The 21,116-nt window shown below is 46.6% G+C and overlaps 1 protein-coding gene across 6 annotated transcripts; it reads left to right on the top strand.

The window, feature by feature from the left end:
• Positions 1-142: 142 nt before the first annotated feature.
• Positions 143-20,525, top strand: raph1b (Ras association (RalGDS/AF-6) and pleckstrin homology domains 1b). 6 transcript variants are annotated; one of them, XM_085908176.1, is made up of 18 exons: positions 143-430; positions 6,519-6,597; positions 11,292-11,411; positions 11,596-11,701; positions 11,770-11,952; positions 12,029-12,450; positions 12,680-12,766; positions 13,059-13,133; positions 14,556-14,633; positions 15,340-15,499; positions 15,790-15,911; positions 16,403-16,468; positions 16,551-16,694; positions 16,827-16,937; positions 17,014-17,112; positions 17,179-17,299; positions 17,376-17,512; positions 17,579-20,525. In XM_085908176.1, the coding sequence occupies exons 3-18, from the start codon at positions 11,292-11,294 to the stop codon at positions 20,024-20,026; spliced, it is 4,479 nt and encodes a 1,492-aa protein (XP_085764302.1). In that variant the 5' UTR covers positions 143-430; positions 6,519-6,597; the 3' UTR covers positions 20,027-20,525. The 6 variants fall into 6 exon arrangements, with proteins under 6 accessions (XP_085764302.1, XP_085764293.1, XP_085764320.1 ...); XM_085908167.1 differs by having other exon boundaries at positions 143-447; XM_085908185.1 differs by lacking the exon at positions 143-430 and adding an exon at positions 6,008-6,233.
• Positions 20,526-21,116: the final 591 nt, after the last annotated feature.

Raw genomic sequence — 21,116 nt, 5'->3', positions numbered from 1 at the left:
TTTTTTTAATGCACGTAGCACGATGCGTGTATTTAATTAAGTTTCGAACAGAAGCGACTGCGAAACTGGTAATTATGTATCCCGACGCGATGATACATTTGCGACTATTAGATACGACACTTTTCTGTCCGATTATGCGTAGGACGTGAAGGCAACATTGAGTCTGGGTTGGACAGGAAACGACAGACGCGCAACGCGCAGCGTGTCCCCTCCGCGGTCCGGGAGAAGAATGGCTGGCTAATGGTCTGGGATACATGTAGATGAAACTGAGCGTGAAAACATGACGATGACGGATACTTTCAAGTAGTTTTGATATATTTTCAAAACGGCTCACCACCCGAGACCCAAGAAGTGTGACGCATCTTTCCCACACGACTGTTGTATTCCCCCCCGCGGGAAAAGGAGACAACCAGAGAAGAGGACCCTCTTTGTGAGTCCCATTTGACTGTAAGCATGACTCATTTTCTTTTTTTTTTAATTTATTATCAACTACCTGGTCGTGTGTACGTTCTATTCTCCTTTTTTTTTTTTTTAACTTTCCCTGTGCTGTTCGGGAACGCCCTTGATGGGTAAGACCGTTGTTTAATTCATCCATGTATTTGATCGCTGAGCCGCACGCCGTTGACAGTGGAAAGAAAAGCACCAGTTTGCCGCATTTCCTCAAACTCTATTCCAATTTTTAAAGGAGCATCCGTAAATCCTCCGGCCCTAAGAAAAGGATGTGTGGACGGGATGTTGGAGACCCCCCCCCCCCCCCCCTTCTTTTCAAATGCGGCCATTGAATGACTCCTTTCTTGGGGACAAGGGCCGCTAGGAAAATGGCAATTGCAGTTTTCGGGGAGTCGGGTTACAAACAGATAAGGCAACGATTTAATGTGGTGTTTATTAAAGCGTGGAATGGACTTGTGGAAGGAAAGCGTAGCTGTCTCCACCCTGGCGAGCGAGGGGGGGAGAGAGGAGGCCAGGCCAGGCCAGCTGCTTCTGCTTCATGGCCGATGATGTTGTTGCGCGTACGGCCTCATAAAAATGCCCATTTTTATGACCGAGGGCTCTTTTGAAAACAATTGAAATGTGATTTTTCTAGCTCATCACTATTAAATCTGAACGTAATCCCCCATTGTTTGTTGACGTCACCGCCTGGGATTTGGCTATGTTCACATGAGTTAGCAAGCATCCATCCATCCATTCAAAGGTAACAAACCAACGAAGTGTTGTGTTTAGTGTCGTTTCAAGCCAAGGCTAGTGGTCAAAGCTCCAAAATGACCACAACATGTGAGCTTCAAAGGTTTTTCGCAATGTCATGCCAGCGTCTGACTGTCATTTGTACTGCCAAAGTTATCCAAGAGAAGGTATTCTCTCTCCAAAATATGGAAGTTTGGCTAGAATATGACACCCAGAGAGCCCTTTTTGGCCCAGATCTTTATTCCCAGACAGGATTCATGATTTGCATTCTTCACAGTGTGGTGGCAATGTTTGCTTCCAGTGCAAGTTGTTGGTGTTCTGGTTGTGGTCCCTGTAGTGAGATGCCTTTCAGCTTTTATTTCATTCTTTTGCAGGATTCCCATTTCACACGACGTGAGAAAGATGCTCAGGAATCTGGAAAATGTATTTTTACTGACGACTTTTTATTCCTCTGGGCACTTGGCTGAAATATTTGTGTCCGCTTGATGGTGTTGACAAATCTGTTATGTTTGGATTCATCGGCCCAGTCGCATCAGCAATCGATGTGTATAGAGTCAATCGAAGCTATACACACACGTGTGTACAGGATTGTGCAAAACATTTTGTCAGCAGACTTAAATGCCCCAGGGCGCAATGTTTGGGCTCTTGCTGTACAGCTCAGCCATAAAAAAAAAAAAGCGCAGACACGGATTAGATTTCCAGGCAAAATATGTTGGAAGGGAGTTAGTCATTTCACGGCTTCTGTTTAAAAGCACATGAATGCTTTGTCATCATTTTTCCCCTCTCCACATAGTTGGAAGGAATAGCTAGTAACATGTTTTTCACATTTGTAGTCACTTGGCTGAAAGCTTTTGCACCCTTCACTGTTTTTTTTTTGGGGGGGGGGTTGAATAGAAATAACAAAAGTCAAATTCGTTTCAACCATGAGTAATGGTCATGTAAGACTCATTTTTCTGTCTGTAACGGCGTCAACTGTGTCGCGTGACGGGCCGTGCGTGACTATCCAAGCAAGCATTCGAGCAAACAGTAAGCCACCCGTGTCCTTGGGCATAAAATTCCCCGTACAAAAGACAAGTGGGGTGGCAGCAGTGTACATTTCCTCAGGTTGCGTTTCAAACGTCCACTTGGGTGCACTCTGATGGCGCACCAGAGGCCAAAGTGTAACCTGATCTTGCGACACAGACACATTTGGGAAAGAAAAAAAAAATGTGTATATTGCCTAGGTGTGCCCCCACTAGCTTGTACACGAAAGGCCGTTGTTCTGTTAACATTTTGCTGACCTTTGACAGCAGCTGCCCGTAGCCTTTGGAAACAAAGGCCACAGTCAGTTGACGTGAGTGTAGCCTCAAATCTTTCTTGCTTCACAAACTTTCGGTCTTCCTGTTGGCCTTTTCATGCACAGCGTATATCAGCACACGCAGTGCTTAAATAAACTTTAACAAAGAAAGATTCATTCATGAATTGACCTATTTGGTTGCACCTCTTAGGCGGGGGTCCTCGAGATAATCAGGCCAATTTGAGCATTTTTCCCCACATTGACGAGATTCTGGTCCAGTTGTGGTTCTAATGGAGTTGCCGTAACACTTCAAATTGAATATGAAACATGGTGTTTTATAAAAAAACAACAAAACAACATTAAAAAGGCAGTTTCCTGAAAGTAAACTTCAAAATCAAACACTTAAATCAGTCTGCCACTGCGTTAAAGTTACCAGATAAGCTAACAGTTAGCCTAGCTTTATTTAGATGTTTACAAACGTCTACATGTGAAGCCCGTAGAACTTCATTTTAGGTTTGGAAAACCCTGACTGTACACGCGCGGATGACTGTGTCCGAAGAAAGATCCGTTCAGGCGTGCAGACCTCGACAGTGAGCTAGGAAGAAAAAAAAAACCTAACCTCAGAAATCCTCTTCTGAATGAGATCGTCCCAAATTCTGCCAATAAACTACTCCCATCACCAGCGACTTTGTTGATGGGAGCAGGCACAAGGAGGGCACACTACCCGCGGATCTCCACTCATTCGCGATAAGGGGCCAGACTCTGGCCAAGGGTTGCCATTGACCTACAATTGTCTCTGTGCTACTTTACCAGGAAAAAAGTTACCAAAAAAAAAAATGGTTGTATTAGCCAGAAAATTCCCCGAATTTTTCTTCTTTTTTCTCCACGGACCTAAAACACACTACATGTCAACAATGAACCACAAAACTATCCATCCATTTCCTGTAGGACTAGCATAATGGGAGTCTGGAAGGGCGGGTATAGTTGATTGTCTCCTGTGTGAGCATCATCTTTTAGCACTCTATTAAAGTAGCTTCATGGGTTATTTGAGGTGGCTTTTTTTTTTTTTTTTACTGCAGGCCTGCTGTTTATTTCTCCCTCCCCTCTCCAATAATATCTAAGGTCAGTCATTCAAGCCAATGATGCATGTGACAGGAAATGCTGCTCTGGTCGTTCAGCTGAGAGATGTTTTTGTGGCTGCCATTAAGTCAAGAAACCAGAGAGATCTTGACATCCTAGTTAGTCGGGGTGGGGGAGGATAAAACATTCTGCATCAGATTTCAATGGTGATTCATTTGAGTTTTTTTCCAAAATGTCTTCACATAGTCACGCTTTAGCTATCGCAATAAAGCCAGAATCTTTTTACGTACGTGTGTCTGGCTTTAGGCTTATTACGCTACTTCAGAGTAGAACAGCAAAGGCATGGTTGATGTGTCACGTGTCGATATGGGAGAAGGATTTATTCCTCATCAACCCATTGCCGGAATTAAATGGCCTGAGGAAAAAAAAACATTGCCGGTGTCAACCAGGTCTCATTTGTGTACTTGTGCTGGTCAACGGTGTTTACTTTCCCTCCAGCGACCGAGCAGCAAAGTTCATGTCATGTTCTTGTTTTTCCATGAAATATGCACTGAAGCCAATCAGATCTCTGGCCTGCAATTAGTCTTAATATTTGAAAGCGTGGTCATGATGCTGAGCGCCAAGTTTGCGGGGAAAGCAGAGGATGTGCACGCATGGCAGCCTGCCCTCAAAGCATCTGGAAGCAACGGGGTGAAAAGTGGAAATGGATTTAGGACGCTTAGGTCACTTGGTGGTTTTTGCTTGGCAGCTTGTAGAAGTCATTCGCATCATTGACTTTAAGCAGGCCCACTGATCTTCATTGTCTTTTTTTATTTTATTTTACACGAGGCTTCATTTAGGACTCTGTTTGTAATAGCGGTGACCTCGAATGTAAGAAAACACACCTCGATAAGATTCGATACAATTTTACATAATACACAGTATGGCCTTACTGCTCCTTTGTTGATTTTGAACACGCCCATATACTTAGCAAATTAGAAATGTACATAGTAGTGATAGGAAAATGAAGCTTCATGAACCAGTTGTTGTATTTTTTGGCTCCTCTAGATGGCAATGTTGAATTAAAGTGAGGCTTTCAAGAAATGGCAAGTCAGCTCTTTGGTGAACAGAGAGTGCCATCTAGAGGTCTAAGTAAACACAACGACGCGTTCATGAATCATCTTGAAGCTTCATTTGCCCATCATTAGTAGATAGAGAATCAATTTGTTGAAAACTTCCCTCGTTCAAGGGCTTGCTTCTCATGTAAGTAGCTGGCACTACTGCGCCCCCTAGCGTCACTCCTTTGTAGTAGTGATGCAAAGATGATTCAAATGAGTGTGAGATTGATGTTTCGGACCTAGCAACGAGTCATAATTCGGGCCACAGCAAGAGGCCGTGTATGACCAAACTTTTTATATTCTCTCCAAAGGCCTACTGGCAGCTAGCCAGCCAATGGGACGCTCCATCGGACCCCACGGGCCACCGTGAGAACATTCCTGACGCAGCATTATTCCATAATTCTCACCATGTGTGTTCTCTCCCTCGCAGAGCATTCTCTGCACGAAGCGTGGCGAATCCCGCTGAGGAAGGGAGATCAACCCCCTCGTAATGGCAACCAGACGTGACCTCTTTTACAATTCAAGCTAGCCTTGCGACTTTGTCTCAGTGCTGTTTGCGCGAATAACCCGTAATAAGATACGATTCGCACTCAAACCGGTTTTTTACGTGTTCAATGGCAAGAAAAAGCCTCGGACTTGTTTACGCCGTCATCCGTACTAAAAGCGAGTCGCCGATCGATACGAATGCATCTTCAGCCGACTGACAAGAGTGGTCATGTTCAGAGAAAGCGCGCCATTGGTTTGTGCTCAGAGGAAGTCCTTCTCTGTGTTTCTTCACGCATCGACTGTCCTCTCCGACAACAGTCCCGTCTTTCTCTTTCCCTTATGACATCATCACGGCCTTTGGCGTGCTTTTTGGACTTCCTGCCCCAACAGGAAATGAGGAGTGCGGCTAATGGTGGTGAAGCGTGGGCGAACAAGGACACACCTGTTCTCACAACTACAGTTGTTCTGTTGTTAAAGTGGAGTCTTAACGGCTGTATGCAGGGTGTTGTTGTTTTTAACACCCCCCCCCCCCCCCCCCCCCAAAAAAAAAAACAAGGCGTCCTCTCTTTCTGAAAAGTCTCCACTGTGCACTTATGTTGCTTCTGGCTTTCATGCGTTTGGGATTATACATGAATAATATAAAGTGTGCATTTGTTGGCGTTTTTCCACATAAAAATAATCTATATATATATTTGTCTGCTTCTCAGTTCCTTTTCATGACACGGTTTCTTTGTCTCGTGCCTGAGAGCAGCTGCCAGTTGACCCGGCCCGGCCCAGCCCAGCCCGGCCAGGCCTGTTGTGGCTTCAGCAACTGTTCCTCTGCAGCTGCACTGGTCCATGTGTCATTGACACACCTGCTCCCACGCTGATGGAGTGTTATTACACATTGACTGTGCACACTTTGTATCAGGCAGCTGGAAGGAGGCGGGGCCTGAGGGCTAGCATGGGTGACGTGTGTGTGCTAACAAACAACACACGCAAACTCTGCCGCCTGGCGTGTGTTTGCCATGGAAATATGCAGTCACAGTGTTTCTTTCTGTGCTAGGCCGTACGGTTGTGGCGTGAATAGCAGTTGCTGCACAGAAGAAGAAAAAAAGTAACAGCTGAGCTTGGTGAGACTTCTCAGCAGCTGATTTCTCTCTCTTTACTTCTCAGTCTACTTCAATTGCGTTTGGTGACAATCATGGCCATAAATGAACATGGTCACATGGTGAGAGAGCGAGAGAGAGTCGACTTAATGCTTCCGAGCTCAATTGTTGCTTCTCTCCGCAATTCTTCTGTTGCGTTGTCGTAACAGAAGGATCAGTCTGCTCTCCTCCGACTGCCAGCTCCTTCTGTTCCTCTGCCGGGGAATTTCCGTGACTGATGTCTTTGCTTGTCCTTTTTGTCTCTTAAAGGCCCCCCCCGTCAGAGTGGAGTGGTGGTTTGGACTGACCTGCAACCTCAAGTAGGAAGGAGGGCCAAGCCACTTCAGAAGTAAGAGTTCCTGTAAACTGGGGGGGTGACTAATGGATGCTCGCTGGTGGTAATAAATTCCAAAGTGCATATCTGTCAGTCAGCTGATTTCAAAACAAATGCACAACCGCAGAAGTTGCGCTTATTATTGCTCGTTCCTCGAAATAAAGGCCAAATGAAAGAGGAGCCAAGCCTCAGGAGATAATTCCTTTTTAAGTGAAACCACGTGAACGCCAAGCGTGACAGATTTTGACACAAGAGGCCGAACGGGTTATTTTATGCTGACCGCAGCAGAGTTTTAACGTTTGCACCTTGTTTATCCTGCTTGGTTATGTTTTTATTTTCAGATGTCGTAATGTATTTCCAGAGATTCGTTTGAGGTCGCAGAAGCCCTTTTCGATCAACTTCATTCATTTGTGTGTTTTGCTGAAGTCAAGGAGGGATGTGTTGTTTTTGTCAAATAGGTAGTAGACATTCAGCCCCTTCTCTGGTTTCATTATGAAACCATATAGCGTCTGGGACTGAAGCCATTTTTTTTTACCTCTAGTGCAAATAATAGCAGAGAATTGGTTTAGTGCTTGTCTGAATTTAGTTAGTATGGAGTGGAATCATTATGAGATTGCATTTACAGTCAGAGTGATTCACTTTGGTTTTATTTGACAAAAGTGCCGAGAATGTCGGCATCATTGTGTTGTTTGACACGACTAGCCGAAGATGCCGCCAATAAAACAAACAAATAGAAAACTTCAGGATTATGAAAATATTTTATTTTGAAAAGTCACCGCGTTTCTCCATTTCATCTGTCTGACACGAATATTAAATCCTCAAGCAAATATCATTGAGTAAATAGTTGGAAAGAATCTTTGAAAGGGGAAAAGGTTCAACACAAGAGAAAATAAGAAAAATAAAGTGCATTTCACAGACAATACCTAAGACCCACTTGAAATATAGATTTATGGGGACAAATGATTGATCACGACTCTTCAAGAAAGCCTATTTGTCAACAAACCTTGAGAGCATCATACTCGGTGGCTAACCGCATTGCTAAGGCAAAAAAAAAACCTCATTCACGACTAATGAAGCTGGCTATGTTTGTGTGTAAATGTGGAATTATTACATATTCTATGACTCAAACTCACAAACTTGGTCACAAATGAAAACCCGGGATAGATTTCATCACAAAGGCGGACACTGATATTTACTGCAAGCCGTTTCCCATTTTAATCAAACTGAAGAACTGCTCAAATGCACTGACGTTAAAATATCACGACTCGATGACGATTGCGCTTTGGTTGGGCCGACGGACGATGGCTCGGCATCATTAAGAAAATGGCCCACCTCTGAAGTCATGACTGTTTTACGATGCTTTTGCTGATATGAATCACGTCGCCGCAGCGGTGACTGGCAATCCTCGCAGTGCCGTCCGGGTGTGATGTGTCTGCAGAGCGAGAGCGCTCACCATGGAAACCAATGTTCTCTGGTTGATCTCGGGGAGCTGTTGTTCCTTGCATCTGCTGACCAATCTGATTTTGACTCTCCTCGCTGTCCATCTGTCGGCCTTGTGTCCGCTTTCCTCCCCATTTCAGCTTTCCTCGGTAATTGGGTGCGTAAGTCTGTGTCACGCTAGGCTTCAGTGCGCTAATTTAACAACTTCTGCTTTGCTTGCACATTGTCAGTCACAGTTGACTAATGACATTGGACTCGGTTGCCCTCATTGCACTCTCCTCGCTATTCAGATGGAGGCGACTCCCTCGTTCCCTGACTCCGTCCTCCATCTCATCCGCCATCAGTTGCGACCTTCCGTGGTCGCTTCTTATTTATGGCACGTGTCGCATTGTGTCATTTGAAGTCGAACTCGTTCCAAGATAGCTTCTCCTCATTTTCCATTTGCTCCATTTACAATCAAATTCGATTTTTTTTTTTTCTTTCCATAACCTCTTTCTATCACTATTTAATTGAACCAACACAAATTTCAGACCATTGACCTTGTCTCATCCTGACTTTTTTTTTTAGCAATTGCAAAAAGTACTAGCTTGTCTTGACCATTGATGAAAATGTGATTTTTTGTTTTTCCAGGCATAATGACAGTTGTTCAACACATGTTGACGGCCAGAGGATGAGTCATAGTTGCATTCCTCTTGTTGGGCTTCAGTGGAATGATTGCTCAGGCATTAGCCATGTCAAACTCAGCCTGGCTCTCTTCTGCATGTGGAAGGATGTAACCAACTTATCTCCGACTTTGTCATCGTAGGGGTATTTCACTACAATAGTGTTTTTCATTCTCTTGCCAACCACCCTGTTTCCTGAGTGACTAAGCCAGGAAAGGATTCATTGGTAAGTTTGAAAGTCAAGACTGATCGGTCAGAGTCAACACGCTGCCGCTGTTGTGACGAGACATTAAGACCACAGATGTTAGCGTCAATAAGCTAGTAGGGGCAAAGGCCTTTTTATATGTATGGATGGCAAGTAAAGCAAAAACAAAGGATGCCGGCACATGGTTAAGTAATACTCGAGCTACGACTTAATTTCAATATTTTTCGATGGCCAGGGTTGTCCCTTCCAACATGGCCGCCACATATGCATGTCAATTAGCCGGGCTGCTACATATTTGTGGAGTAGTAGTAGAAGAATAGGAAAGGCTAAGCTCACTGTTATCGACATTTTTATTTCGGTGATGGACATGTTTAGGATTGTCTCCACAAAAGTCAGCTTTGAGAGACTTTTGCTGGAGTCAATGTTTGTGAGCCACAAAGTAACCTGGTGAATATGAAAAAAAAAATTCAAGTGCTCTGTTTTCTTTCCCCCCGTTAATGTTCAATTTGATCATAAATATCTTTCGCTGACTCAAAAATGACTGCTTTAAGACTCTTGGAAAATAAAGCTTACTTGGAGTTGGAAGAATCCACATTCTGTTTGGTGCCAAAGTCGTCTTCAGGCAGCATCACTTATTCCATGTCATGTGCCTGAAAATGAGCAGAGTCAGCAAGTTTATTTTTTCAACTCTCATTGACCCTAGGTATGAAAATATAAGATGTATTAGGAACATTAAGGCTTCCGAGTGTTGGCATACTCAGTGTTCTTACAAAGAGTGCGGGAATTCGACACACTTATTTTCAGATGTCCCAACACTCTGATGAGTGTCTAAAGATAGAAATGGTCTTCTTTTCATCATGTGCTCGTGTCTTCTTTGCAACTTCTTTTTGTCGTCTCTGCTCAGCCTTTGGCAGCAAAGGGAACTGGCGATCTGTGAACCATCGCAACCTCCTGACCCCTTCGCCACCCTTAGTCACAGGAGACAGATTAGTGTGGGTCACGCACAGACCAAAGAGCAGGACCTCTGCAGTATCGGCAGATGAAAGGCCAACGCTGTCTGGTTGAAAATGATGCCTTAGGACATATGCGTGCTTTCCAAGCGTCCCTGAACCTCCCTCGGGGTCATATTCTCTAATCTTAAAAGCAGCGGCTCAGGTGGTAATTCACTTAAAACCGCACCGGCGTCCACCGCTGAGGATGCAATTCCATTAAAACGACAGCAGGCCGCTTTCTGTTTTTGTCGTTTCCTCCCGTCCATTCTGTCAGTCTTCTTTTTTTTTTTTTTCAGTTGGAAAGTATTAGCATATTCATTGATGTTAGTCTGTGTGTGTCTACTGGCAAATAGGTCTTGAAGAACTACAGGTTGATTGCTGTCCAAACACAGTTGTTAAAAGGGAGTGTTTGCACACAGAGAGACAGTTGGATTCAAGCCATTTTGCTCTTCTGGTTCTCTTCTGGTTCTCTCCTGGTTCTCCCACACCCATCTGTGTGTAAGCAGTCTAATTTTGCACAAACACAAACGATGGTGTTTGATGTGCGGCGTACTTCTTCTCCGCTTGGCTACTTTGGTTTGTTGATCGGTGTGTACACATTGTCTGACTCATTTGCGGCAATGGTGGAGTCACTTCAGTCTAGACAATCCAAATGAACCTCTATGCAGATCAAAAGACCATGTGGTGTGTGGATATATAATCCTAAGTAGTTGAGCAGGGCTGGCTGGAGGGGGTCGTTTAGATCAAGACAATGAGAGCAACTGCTAACAATTTGCTGACTATGTGTTTGTAATGAAGTATTTTACAATAGGCGTGATTCAGTCATGTCACTGCATCTTTACATTATTAGCATGACTCTTGGCCAATTTGTTATTTTACAAGTGTGTACTAAACTGGCAGCCCTTTGCATTTATCATGCATTTCTGTTACATTTGTAACATTTTTTTTAATTCATTCTTCGAAATAATATCTCTTCTGCATAGTGTCATGTTGAATAAAAATAAAGCAGAGGTCAAAATGCAAATTAGCTCATTAAAAAAAACAAGCTTACTCATTGAAATGAAACAACAACGTCTCGAGTATGGGTGAAATGGCACACAGCTGCAGTTTGACTATTTCCCTATGAGTCCGTAAGAGGGCGCTGTGTCATCACCTTTTGAAAGCGCGCAGCAGTGGTTTGGCTTTGCCTGCCTGTCTCTCTCCACTTGCTACCGTGTGCCAGACTGCTTTGCATGACATTGTCTCCATGGTAACGCAGCATCATGTGATTCTTGTGGTTTGTGCCCACTCAAAGTTTCACCAAAACAGCCGAAGCTAAAATTCACATTTAAGTGTGCAGGGGAGAGAAAAAAAAAACACATTTTGGATGCATGTTCAACTAACGACTTGCCTTTTGGATGTGTCTGCTAGATGGAGCAGGTATCAGATGACGAGTTGGATCATGGAGCCGAGGAGGACAGTGACAAGGAGGACCAAGACCTGGACAAAATGTTTGGAGCCTGGCTGGGGGAATTGGACAAGCTCACACAGGTTGGTTAACATACTTGAGGATGAGACTGGAACTAAAATAAGGTGAACACTGTTGCCACACTCTGTATCCTAGCAACTCGCCTTTTATTTGACCACCTCCATTTACGAGCAATCTTGTGCGGGATTACAAAGCAGATGAATGTTTGTTTTGGTTTTCCCGTAATTGTTTATATCCTCTCGATAGAGCATGGATGACGGCAGGCCCCAGAAGGTACTGCAGAAGCCTCCGCTCAGGCAAGAGACAAACATCGCCAACTTCTCCTACCGCTTCTCAATGTATAACATCAATGGTGAGAGCCTTCACCTCATCTCATTAACGGGCCAATTTGCTTCAACAACCTATCTCTTCTTCACGCAGAGGCACTGAACCAGGGCGACACGGTCGACTTGGATGCTCTGATGGCTGACTTGTGTACCATAGAACAGGAGCTCAGTACTATTTCCAAGCCAAACTCTCGGAATCAGAGCAAGCGTGCTCCGGGGGGACGCGTTGCCAGTACCAAGCAGCCAGGTACCAGTGGAGGGGGAAGCAGTAGTGGAGGTTAGTCCCCTTGACTTGCAAGGTAGGCAGGCTTTTCACATTTACATTCATGTGGTTGAAATGCAAAAAACCCCAGGAAGTGCCAGTAGCAGCACTCGGGCATCTCCAGCCAACACGGTGCGAGGCGGTAGCGTCAACACGCGCCCTGTGGCTTCCAACATTTCCCTGGATGACATCACCTCTCAGCTGGAGAAGGCCTCGCTCAGCATGGACGAAGCGGCGCGTCAGACGTCCTCGTCGTCCTCGTCGTCCTCGTCTTCCTTCTCCTCCACCACCATGAGACGTCCCTCGTCCGGCTCATCGGGAGGCGGGCAGCACCATCGGCGGACGGGTTCGGTGGGTGCGGTCAGCGAACAGGAGGCTCCGTCCCAGCGCTCCAGCGTCAACTCGGCGTGCGCTTCGGCGTCCAGTATGGACTCCCTAGACATTGATAAAGGCGCTGAGGCGGACGGAAGGAGCAGCCCCACCCTACAGAGACAAAACCAAACCAGCACAGAGGTACGGCATGAAGCTCGTGTGTGCATTTACAAGAAGTGTTTAGCACGTGAGAACGCCGCATGCGTTTGCTAATAAGTGCCTCGTCGTCTTCTCGACGGGACTCGCTCCCGAATGAACGATTGAAGGCGAGGTTCGCAAGGAGAAACGATCGGTGTTTCCGTTTGGCATGCGCTGCATGTGTTTCTATTTGTTTTGGTTTGCATCACTTTGTTCCGCATGCCGTTTGCAGCATGTCACACTGCGGTGGGGCGACGGTAAAAGGGCTAGGCGGCGCCTCGACTTCACCTCACAGGAGGATGAAGTGGATCGGGCCACTGTAAGTGCATGTGCGTGCTTCTATATCTTTTTTTTCTATAACACTGCCTAATATTGATCGCCTGAACCCGCCTCAATATTAGGAACACCTTTACATCGATTCTATTCATTGAAAAGTTTGGAAAAGCTCAAGTGGAATGCGTCGAGTCCCTTTGAGGCTGAAATTTCACCCAAAGCCGAAAATCCCTCTTTTTTTTTTTTTTTTTTTTTTGGGCGAGTGGTGTTCAACAATTGTTAACGTCTTAATTTTTCCTTTCCTCTTGGTTGCTAAGTTTTGTTCTTCTCACCCCAAGCACTCGTATCTGGACCAAGAAACCTCGCTTATTCTGAAAAGCATAGCTGGAAAGCCTTCTCACCTCCTGACTAAGGTGATTTTATTGATTTTTTTTTTTTTGGTCTATATTGAGTCACCCTTCTCTGCTTTTCTGCACGTCACCGATGCGTCTTGTGCTTTTCACGTTGATCACAATCACTTTTCTCTTGCATTGGTGGGCTGGACTAATATTGAACACACAATCATTTTGGAAGGCGTGTCAGACTTTGGCGCTCACACAATACATTGCAAACGGCCGTGACGTGGTTGCTTGGATCTGACCTTGAATTTAATACAATTTAAGGGTTCTCTCTTGAGAACTAAAAAGTGAGGATAAGATTTTCTTTGTGTAGTTTGTGTTGCCGCTTGCATTCGACTCCATTTTTTGGGGGATACGAATGAGATGAAGTGTGTCCGTGCGCACGTGTGAGAAGATTGAAAAAGGAAGATTAAAGCTACAGCGAGACTGTCCAGGCGGCACAACCCTGGCGACTAAAAGCCTTGCCGCTGCTCAGTACGTGTCAGCCAAACACTGCTCGAGTCAGTCATGTGTAAACAGTAGTCTGGGTCAAGGAAGGTAAGAGGCTTGAGGCGAGCTCCTCCATACCCCCACCTTGAGGCTAACGCACACACACGACTTGAAATATTCAACATTTTCCCCAAATTCTCCATCCTTGTCTCGGTGCGTTAGTGTTGAGGTCAGTGGTGGTCACGGTAGCCCACCCCCCCCATAACTTGATTGGTTCAAAGAGAGACAGTCGTGGAAAATGGAGCTCACTGGATTGGCAGAAGTGCGATTTTGTGGGTGTCCCTCGTTCAGGCACACTCTTAAACCAGAGAGAGAGAAGTTAGAAGGGGGAGGAGCATCCTTCTTTACTCATGTTAGCAGTTGAATTGTGTTCATTTGGCACGTTTGCTGGCATTATATCATGGAAGCCCAGTTGACTTCTTAACTGAGAGCATTTTTATGGCGTTCCATTTGTAAGTTAGATGTTTTGGAGAGCAAGGAGGCTCGGTGAACCGAAGCCCGTGACGCTCTGCCGAGATCCCCTCGTATTGTCTCGTTTTTCCCCTCGTACGAGGGATCAAAGGGAGCTGCTGCTGCTGCTGCTACTGCTCCTCCTCCGTAAGAATCCAGAACACAAGCGCCATATTTGATGGAACTGGTAGATACTTTATTGATCTCCAGAAGGAAATTGGGTTTTCCCGGCAGAGCCACGTGGTAATCGATGAGATTTGGCTTTGGTGGATAATTCACCGGGTACACAAGGAGGTGTTTTATTTGCAACCCGCAGAATGGAGGTGATGGCATCTTGTTGGAGGGGGCAGGTGAGTCAAGCAAATGCATTCTCGCCGTTTACATCCGAGGCTGGTTGCGTCAAAGTGGAACTTGAGCTTTCTTAAGGGATGGCGAGGAGGTTCGAAAACAGTCCGACGCGCGCACCGATTAACCGCGCTGCTATTTCAAACCATTCAGGAGGAGCACGCCGCCAAGCTAAAGGCGGAGAAGATCCGAGTGGCCCTGGAGAAAATCAAAGAGGCTCAGGTCAAAAAGGTAAGACCCTCTTTGCTTTTGTGAAGCTTCTGCGACTGGCGCGGATACGGCTGTCTTGTCGTATTGGCTGCATCTTGCATTCCTTTGTGAACTTCATTCACAGCCCCCCCCCGAAAGTAGGTCATTGCAGCATTTGATTGTGAGCGTGCATCTGCAAGAGGTTGCAAAAGAGATACTATAGGGTGCATACATACCCGTTACTTGAAGCAGATTTTTTTTTTTTTTTTCCTGTTCATTGAAAATGAAAAGGCTTAGGAAGTGAAATGAATAATGCTGCACTGTCTACAAATGTTGACCATTTCGTGTCCTTTCGTCATGGAAGCTTTCAGAGTAAGCGTCAACGTGGTTTCCGTTTTGAGTGGCTTGGCCAGACGTGCCAAACTCCCCATGCGGCTTTCTTAGCTTTCTCTTGAACCCCGCATGTTGATTGAATGCTGGGATCAGGGGAGAGCAAATGGGGAGGTCAAGCATTTGAGGGTTTTACTCCGTTTCCCACCAGGACAAGCTGCTCGCTCACACGTTCAAGTTGAGTTTAATCTTCTTCGACTTTTGCTGTGATTTAGATGCAAAACCAGATTACTGGAAGTTGGTCTTTAACCGCGACCCGTTAATACCTCTGTATACAAGCTTTTGCAACCCGACGGATCCAAAACTAGGTCACGTCAAATATATGTATTGAGCAATAAAGCATCTTTGACCTTCTCAGCTGGTGATCAGGGTGCACATGTCAGACGAGAGTTCCAAGACCATGATGGTGGACGAGAGGCAGACGGTCAGGCAGGTGCTGGACAGTCTGCTGGACAAGTCGCACTGTGGCTACAGCCCGGATTGGTCGCTGGTGGAAACCATTACTGAGCTGCAGATGGGTAAGAAGATCCGTTATTGCTTTTCACATTTTTACTTACAGCGGTTATCATGAATCAGCTTTGAGAGTTGTAGCGTTGCGGCAATGTTTAAATCATCCGGAAAAAGCTAGAATAAATTTTTTTTTAATTAAATTAAGAAATAAATAAAATAAAAAATTGAAAAATGTCCTTTCTTACACTATTAACAATGTGTACCTATACCCCCATTTAAAATGTATGATCTTGACAAAATGACCGGGGAAAACGAAAGCTGCTTCAAACTGTCGCATCTCGTCTTCTCTCTTTGTCAGAACGTATTTTCGAGGATCACGAGAACTTGGTGGAAAATCTATTGAACTGGACGCGGGACAGTCACAACAAGCTGATGTTCATCGAGCGCATCGAGAAATACGCGCTCTTCAAGAACCCGCAGGTATCTGACCTCCATGCAAGCAAGAAGGAGATTGCTTGTATGCTAAATACTCTTGTCAGGCTACATATAGTTCATGCATACTTCAAGAACAAACAAGAGCGCTGGAGAATTCAAAGTAGGTCAAATCTCGAATGCAAATCAATGATTTATCGGAACATGTTGTGAGCTACCTAACTTAAAAGCAAAGTGGAGCCCAAAATTGTCTTTTCAATAATTTGTTGTGTTTGCCTCCACTCGTCTAATCACATTCTGATGAATATGACTTAAACAGCAAAATATTTATCAGCTACAGAAAAGTGCTGAGTCGTAATCAGTTGTGACCAGCAACTGTGATGTCATTTTCAGTCGACAGCAAGTGACAAAAATGGCTGCCCCCAAATAGATAAACACAAGTGGATTTGGCCTGTTTAATTCATATTCCACAAACAAAACATGAATCAGAAGATATTATTCATCACAAAGTACATTTTCGTCTAATCTTCTCCATCCAGAACTATTTGTTGGGCCGAAAGGAGACTTCAGAAATGGCTGACAGGAATAAGGAGGCTTTATTAGAGGTGGGATGAACAACCACATCATGACATGTTTTCCTTGGAGGGGGGGGAAAAAAACAAAAACTTTTTCAACATCCATTTTCAGGAGTGCTTCTGTGGCGGGTCCGTGTCAGTGCCTGAGATTGAAGGTGTGCTGTGGCTAAAGGATGATGGCAAGAAGTCATGGAAGAAGCGCTATTTTCTCCTCAGGGCTTCTGGAATCTACTATGTCCCCAAAGGCAAAGCTAAGGTGTGTGAGTCTCCAGTTTCTCCGTCATTTTCTGTGTGGGAGGGACCTCATTGCGATTTCTTTGGAGATTGCTTTCAGTTTGCGCACCCCGCAAGCTTGATCTTATGTACATCATCTCCTTTTTTCCTGAAGGCATCCAGAGATCTGGTGTGCTTCCTACAATTGGACCACGTTAATGTCTATTATGGTCAAGACTATCGCAGCAAATATAAAGCACCTACTGACTACTGCCTGGCTTTGAAGGTAACCTCAATCATTGTACTTCTCGTTCTTCACCACGAGAAAATACAGCAACGAGTGTTGTCGCATCCATCCACAGCATCCGCAGATCCAAAAAAAGTCACAGTATATTAAGTATTTGTGCTGCGATGATGTCAGGACCTTGCACCAGTGGGTGAACGGAATTAGAATCGCAAAGGTAAGCCTCGAAAAAACATCCCTGTCCAAATGAAATGATTTGTTGGGGTTGTTTTTCTGCCTCTAGTATGGAAAACAGCTCTATATGAACTATCAGGAGGCCATGAAAAGAACAGAGGCAGCCTATGATTGGTCCTCTCTATCTACCTCGAGCATCCGATCAGGATCCAGTTCTGCAAGCATACCCGGTAGGTCATTTTCAATAGGAATCATTTTGGATGTTCTCCACTTGAAGTTCAAAATCTATTTCCCCCATCCTTCCAGAATCACAATCTAATCATTCAGGCCATTCAGACAGCGGCGTGGACACGGGCTCCGCTCACGGTCGCTCCCAGAGTGTCGTGAGTTCCATTTTCTCAGAGGCATGGAAGAGGGGCACTCAATTAGAGGAAAATACCAAGGTATGTTTTTGGTCTATAAAGAGAAGTTCCATTTTGGTAGTCAACCCCATGTTCTGCTTGAAACAGATGCGAATGGAGGCTTCCAGAGGAGCTACGTTGCCACACGCCTCCCACGGTCACCGCCACCACAGCCAACATTCAGTCGATCACCCGGCCCCGACAACGGCTCCTCAGTCTCAACCTCTTCAGCCTCAGGCTCATCCCCAGCCACGGACAGTTGAGCAGCACCTAGCCCCTAAGCCACAGTCTCCTCAACAGGTCTCGCAGTCACCTCAGCGCTTGCAGCAACAACAACAGGAGGAGGCCCACACCTACAGCCACATATCCCCCCAACAGCCTGTGAACATCTCCAGCCAAATGCCTCCACCGCCTCCATCGTTACAACCGCAGCAGAAAGGAAGCAACTGGAATGCCGCGCCGTCCCAGCAGCACCAGTGTCCCCCACAACAACAGCCAGCACCTCCACCGCCGCCGCCTCCACCACCTCCGCCACCTCCACCACCACCCCCAGTCCAAACCATGTCACACTACTCTCCAGCACTCAACATGTACAAGTTCAGTACAATAACCAGGCTGCAGAACCAGAACCAGGCTGCCAGTCACCACCGGATGCAACCTCCCCCATCGCAGACCACCGCAAAGGTGCACGTCAAACCAAATGTCAATCACATTGCAGCAAGGACTAATGTCCCGCCCCCTCCTCCTCCTCCGCCGCCGCCGTCGATGCCGACCCCCGGTTCCGCCATGGCTGCGCTGAAGTTCGGCCCTCCGAGTCCAAACGCCCTGGCTGCCTTCATGCCGCCTCCGCAGAGCAACGGAGTAGCCTTCCCACCCCCTCCTCCCCCGCCCCCATCGACGGCAGGTCCCATCAGCCAGTATTCCATCGGTCTCAAGCGTACACTGAAAGAAAGGTTTCCCAGCCCACCACGAGATCTCCCGTCTGCAAACGGAGAAGTTGAAGACTCCCCGCTTCCCGCTCCTAATCCATCACCGCCGCCTCCACCACCTCCTCCTCCACCACCACCACCACCTCCTCCCCAGCAGCTTCCGGCGGCAGAGGCCCAGTTCCCACCACCTCCGCCGGCGGCCCCCAAATCCTTCAGCCCGGGATTTGTTCCTCATACTGCCCCCAAACCCGTGTCACCTGTCTCGCCATTCCCACCAGCCCCGCCAGCGTCCACCATGGGTGGACTGCCACCCCCGCCGCCCCCTCCTCCACCCGCACTCCTCAAGAAGCAGTTTAGTCTCCAGACAAGCTACACCTCCAGCCAGCCTCCGCCGACTCTCCCCAAGCAGCACAGTCTGTCTAAGCCCCCTCCTGTTTCCACAGCAACCCCCCCTGTCTCATCTTTGGTGAAACACCTGGCGAGTCACTTTCCAGGGGCTTCCTCCACCCAAGTAGCCAATCACACGGAGAACACCAAAGTTCCCCTCTCCCCACCTGCGGTCAAGTCCAAACCGAGATGGCAGCCTGTCGGCAGTCAGCAGCTGCAGTCGTCAGAGTTCCCACCCCCTCCGGACACGGTTCAAGTCAACAGTATTGGTTTTCCGGCTCCGCCGTTAGCACCGCCCTTGGCCCCTGCCTCTTGTCCAATGCCGCCACCCCCGCCGCTTCCTTCTGGGACCACGGGATCACCTGCGAGGACGTCACCCTCCTGTCTAGGAGCTAAACAACCTCCTCCGACCCCCCAGAGAAACTCCAGCATCAAATCGGACTCTTCTGCGTCCTATGAAGAATCCAGGAGGAACCTCCTCAGTAAGTTTGGCCCGCAGAGCAACACGACTTCATCTTGCGCAACTGGGTCTCCGTCAAAGGATCCCTCAGGGGGACCCCGTGCACCACCCAAACCCGGCAAGCTAAACCTGGCCAACCTGCCCTTGGCTCTTCAGGCCAAAGTGAGCCAGGCGAAGCAATCCGGCAACGACTTCCCCTCTCCGCCATCCGAGTGCGTCAACTTCCCTCCTCCGCCGCCACCGTCGGAGCTCTTCCCACCTCCTCCTGGGAGTGATTCTCATAGTAGTGGACCTCCGAGAGTAGCCGTGGTGAACCCCCAGCCTCAAGCCCCTCCTCCTCCGCCTCCCCCTCCCCCACCCGTCTCTAATATGAACAACTCCACTTGGGGTAAGAGCTCCCTGAAAAAGACTCCTCCGCCGACATTTGCGCGCCGTAGCAACACCACACCAGAACCCCCGCCGCTGTCACCGCCACCCCGGCTACCTCCACCCACCTCACCTAAGGGCAGCTCAGGCCAGCCCAACTTCCTCGCCGATCTAAACCGGACCCTCAAGCGAAAATCTGTGGGTAGGCAAGGCAAAACGGACCCCGCCGGGACGATGGATGACATGGCGCTGCCGCCGCCTCCTCCCGAGCTGCTCCTTGAACAGGAAAAGCAAAGCAACGGAGGAAATGACGGCGGCTACATGTCCGGGAACATCTCAGGCTATGCAACGCTCCGACGAGGACCCCCACCCGCGCCGCCGAAACGGGGCGACGCCACCAAGCTTACTGGGTAGTGATGGGAAAAAAAAGTTTGGGATCACAATAACAAATTGCTATCGTACTGTATATACCAAAAGGATTTCTGAATTTGCTTTTTCAAATGCTCAGGATTTTACTTCTCAACTTTTGGACTCTGAGCATGTACTTTTAGAATTTATCGCCAAGTAAAACACCTCGCCCTTACCGTCCTGTTTTTTTTTTTTTTCTGCTTCTGCCTGTCTGATTTATGTGCTTATCCTAAAATTTTGTGGCATTATTCCAATCTCAGTATTGGGTTTGCTGGGGGGAATTTGCGCCACCCTATGCTATTTTCTACAGGGTATTACATGACCAGGCAATCATGTAAATACGCTGTTCAAAAAAAAAAAAAGAGTTTCTGGAGATTTGAATCATGTAAATACACTTAAAAAAATGAGTTCCTGGAAAATTTGAATAATGCCCAACATTTTAAGATCAAATCCTATCTGCAGACTCAAACTGGCGCAAGCACAAAAAAAAAAAAAAAAACTAAAGTCAACATGATCAATCTTGTACATTGAGCATTTGAACTAAATTACAAATGAATTTGGTGAATAGGATTAAATTCAGGTTGGACCCAAACCATCTTCTGTTGCTGACCTTGTTCTTGTAAATGCCAACGCATTTGTGTGATACAAACATGCATTGAGCAATGAGTTACATGCATGAGTCAAATACGCCCGTGTGGATTAGGGCTCGTTTGCTTTTGTGACAAATCATTTCGATGATCAATTCAAGTATTTTGGATCGATGGAGGAGGGTCTGGTCAGATGGGATTACGGAATGTTCAAAATGAGTGTCAACAACATACAGTGGAGCTTCAAATCTGCTAAAACATTCAAAATGGTATTATCCCATGACAAAAGCAAAGAAGGAGGCCTTATTCTTTAAGTCTTGCACAGTGTGTGTGTTTGGGGGGGGGGGGGTCTGAATGCTCAGTAGACTAAACTTTCCATGGACTTGTCAAGAAAATTGGAGGGCAATTGTTGTGGAGTGCCCCCCCCCCCCATATTTCTTAAATCCGTTTGTATCGTTGCTGCAGCAGCTGCTGATGTCACGTCATAAGAATCCAGGAAGCAAGCTGGA

Source organism: Syngnathus leptorhynchus, chromosome 1 (assembly GCF_054491065.1).
Source record: "Syngnathus leptorhynchus isolate UIUO chromosome 1, UIUO_Slep, whole genome shotgun sequence".
Lineage (NCBI taxonomy): Eukaryota > Metazoa > Chordata > Actinopteri > Syngnathiformes > Syngnathidae > Syngnathus > Syngnathus leptorhynchus.
The sequence above is the reverse complement of the archived record's forward strand: the minus strand, read 5'-3'. Positions and strand labels throughout refer to the sequence as shown.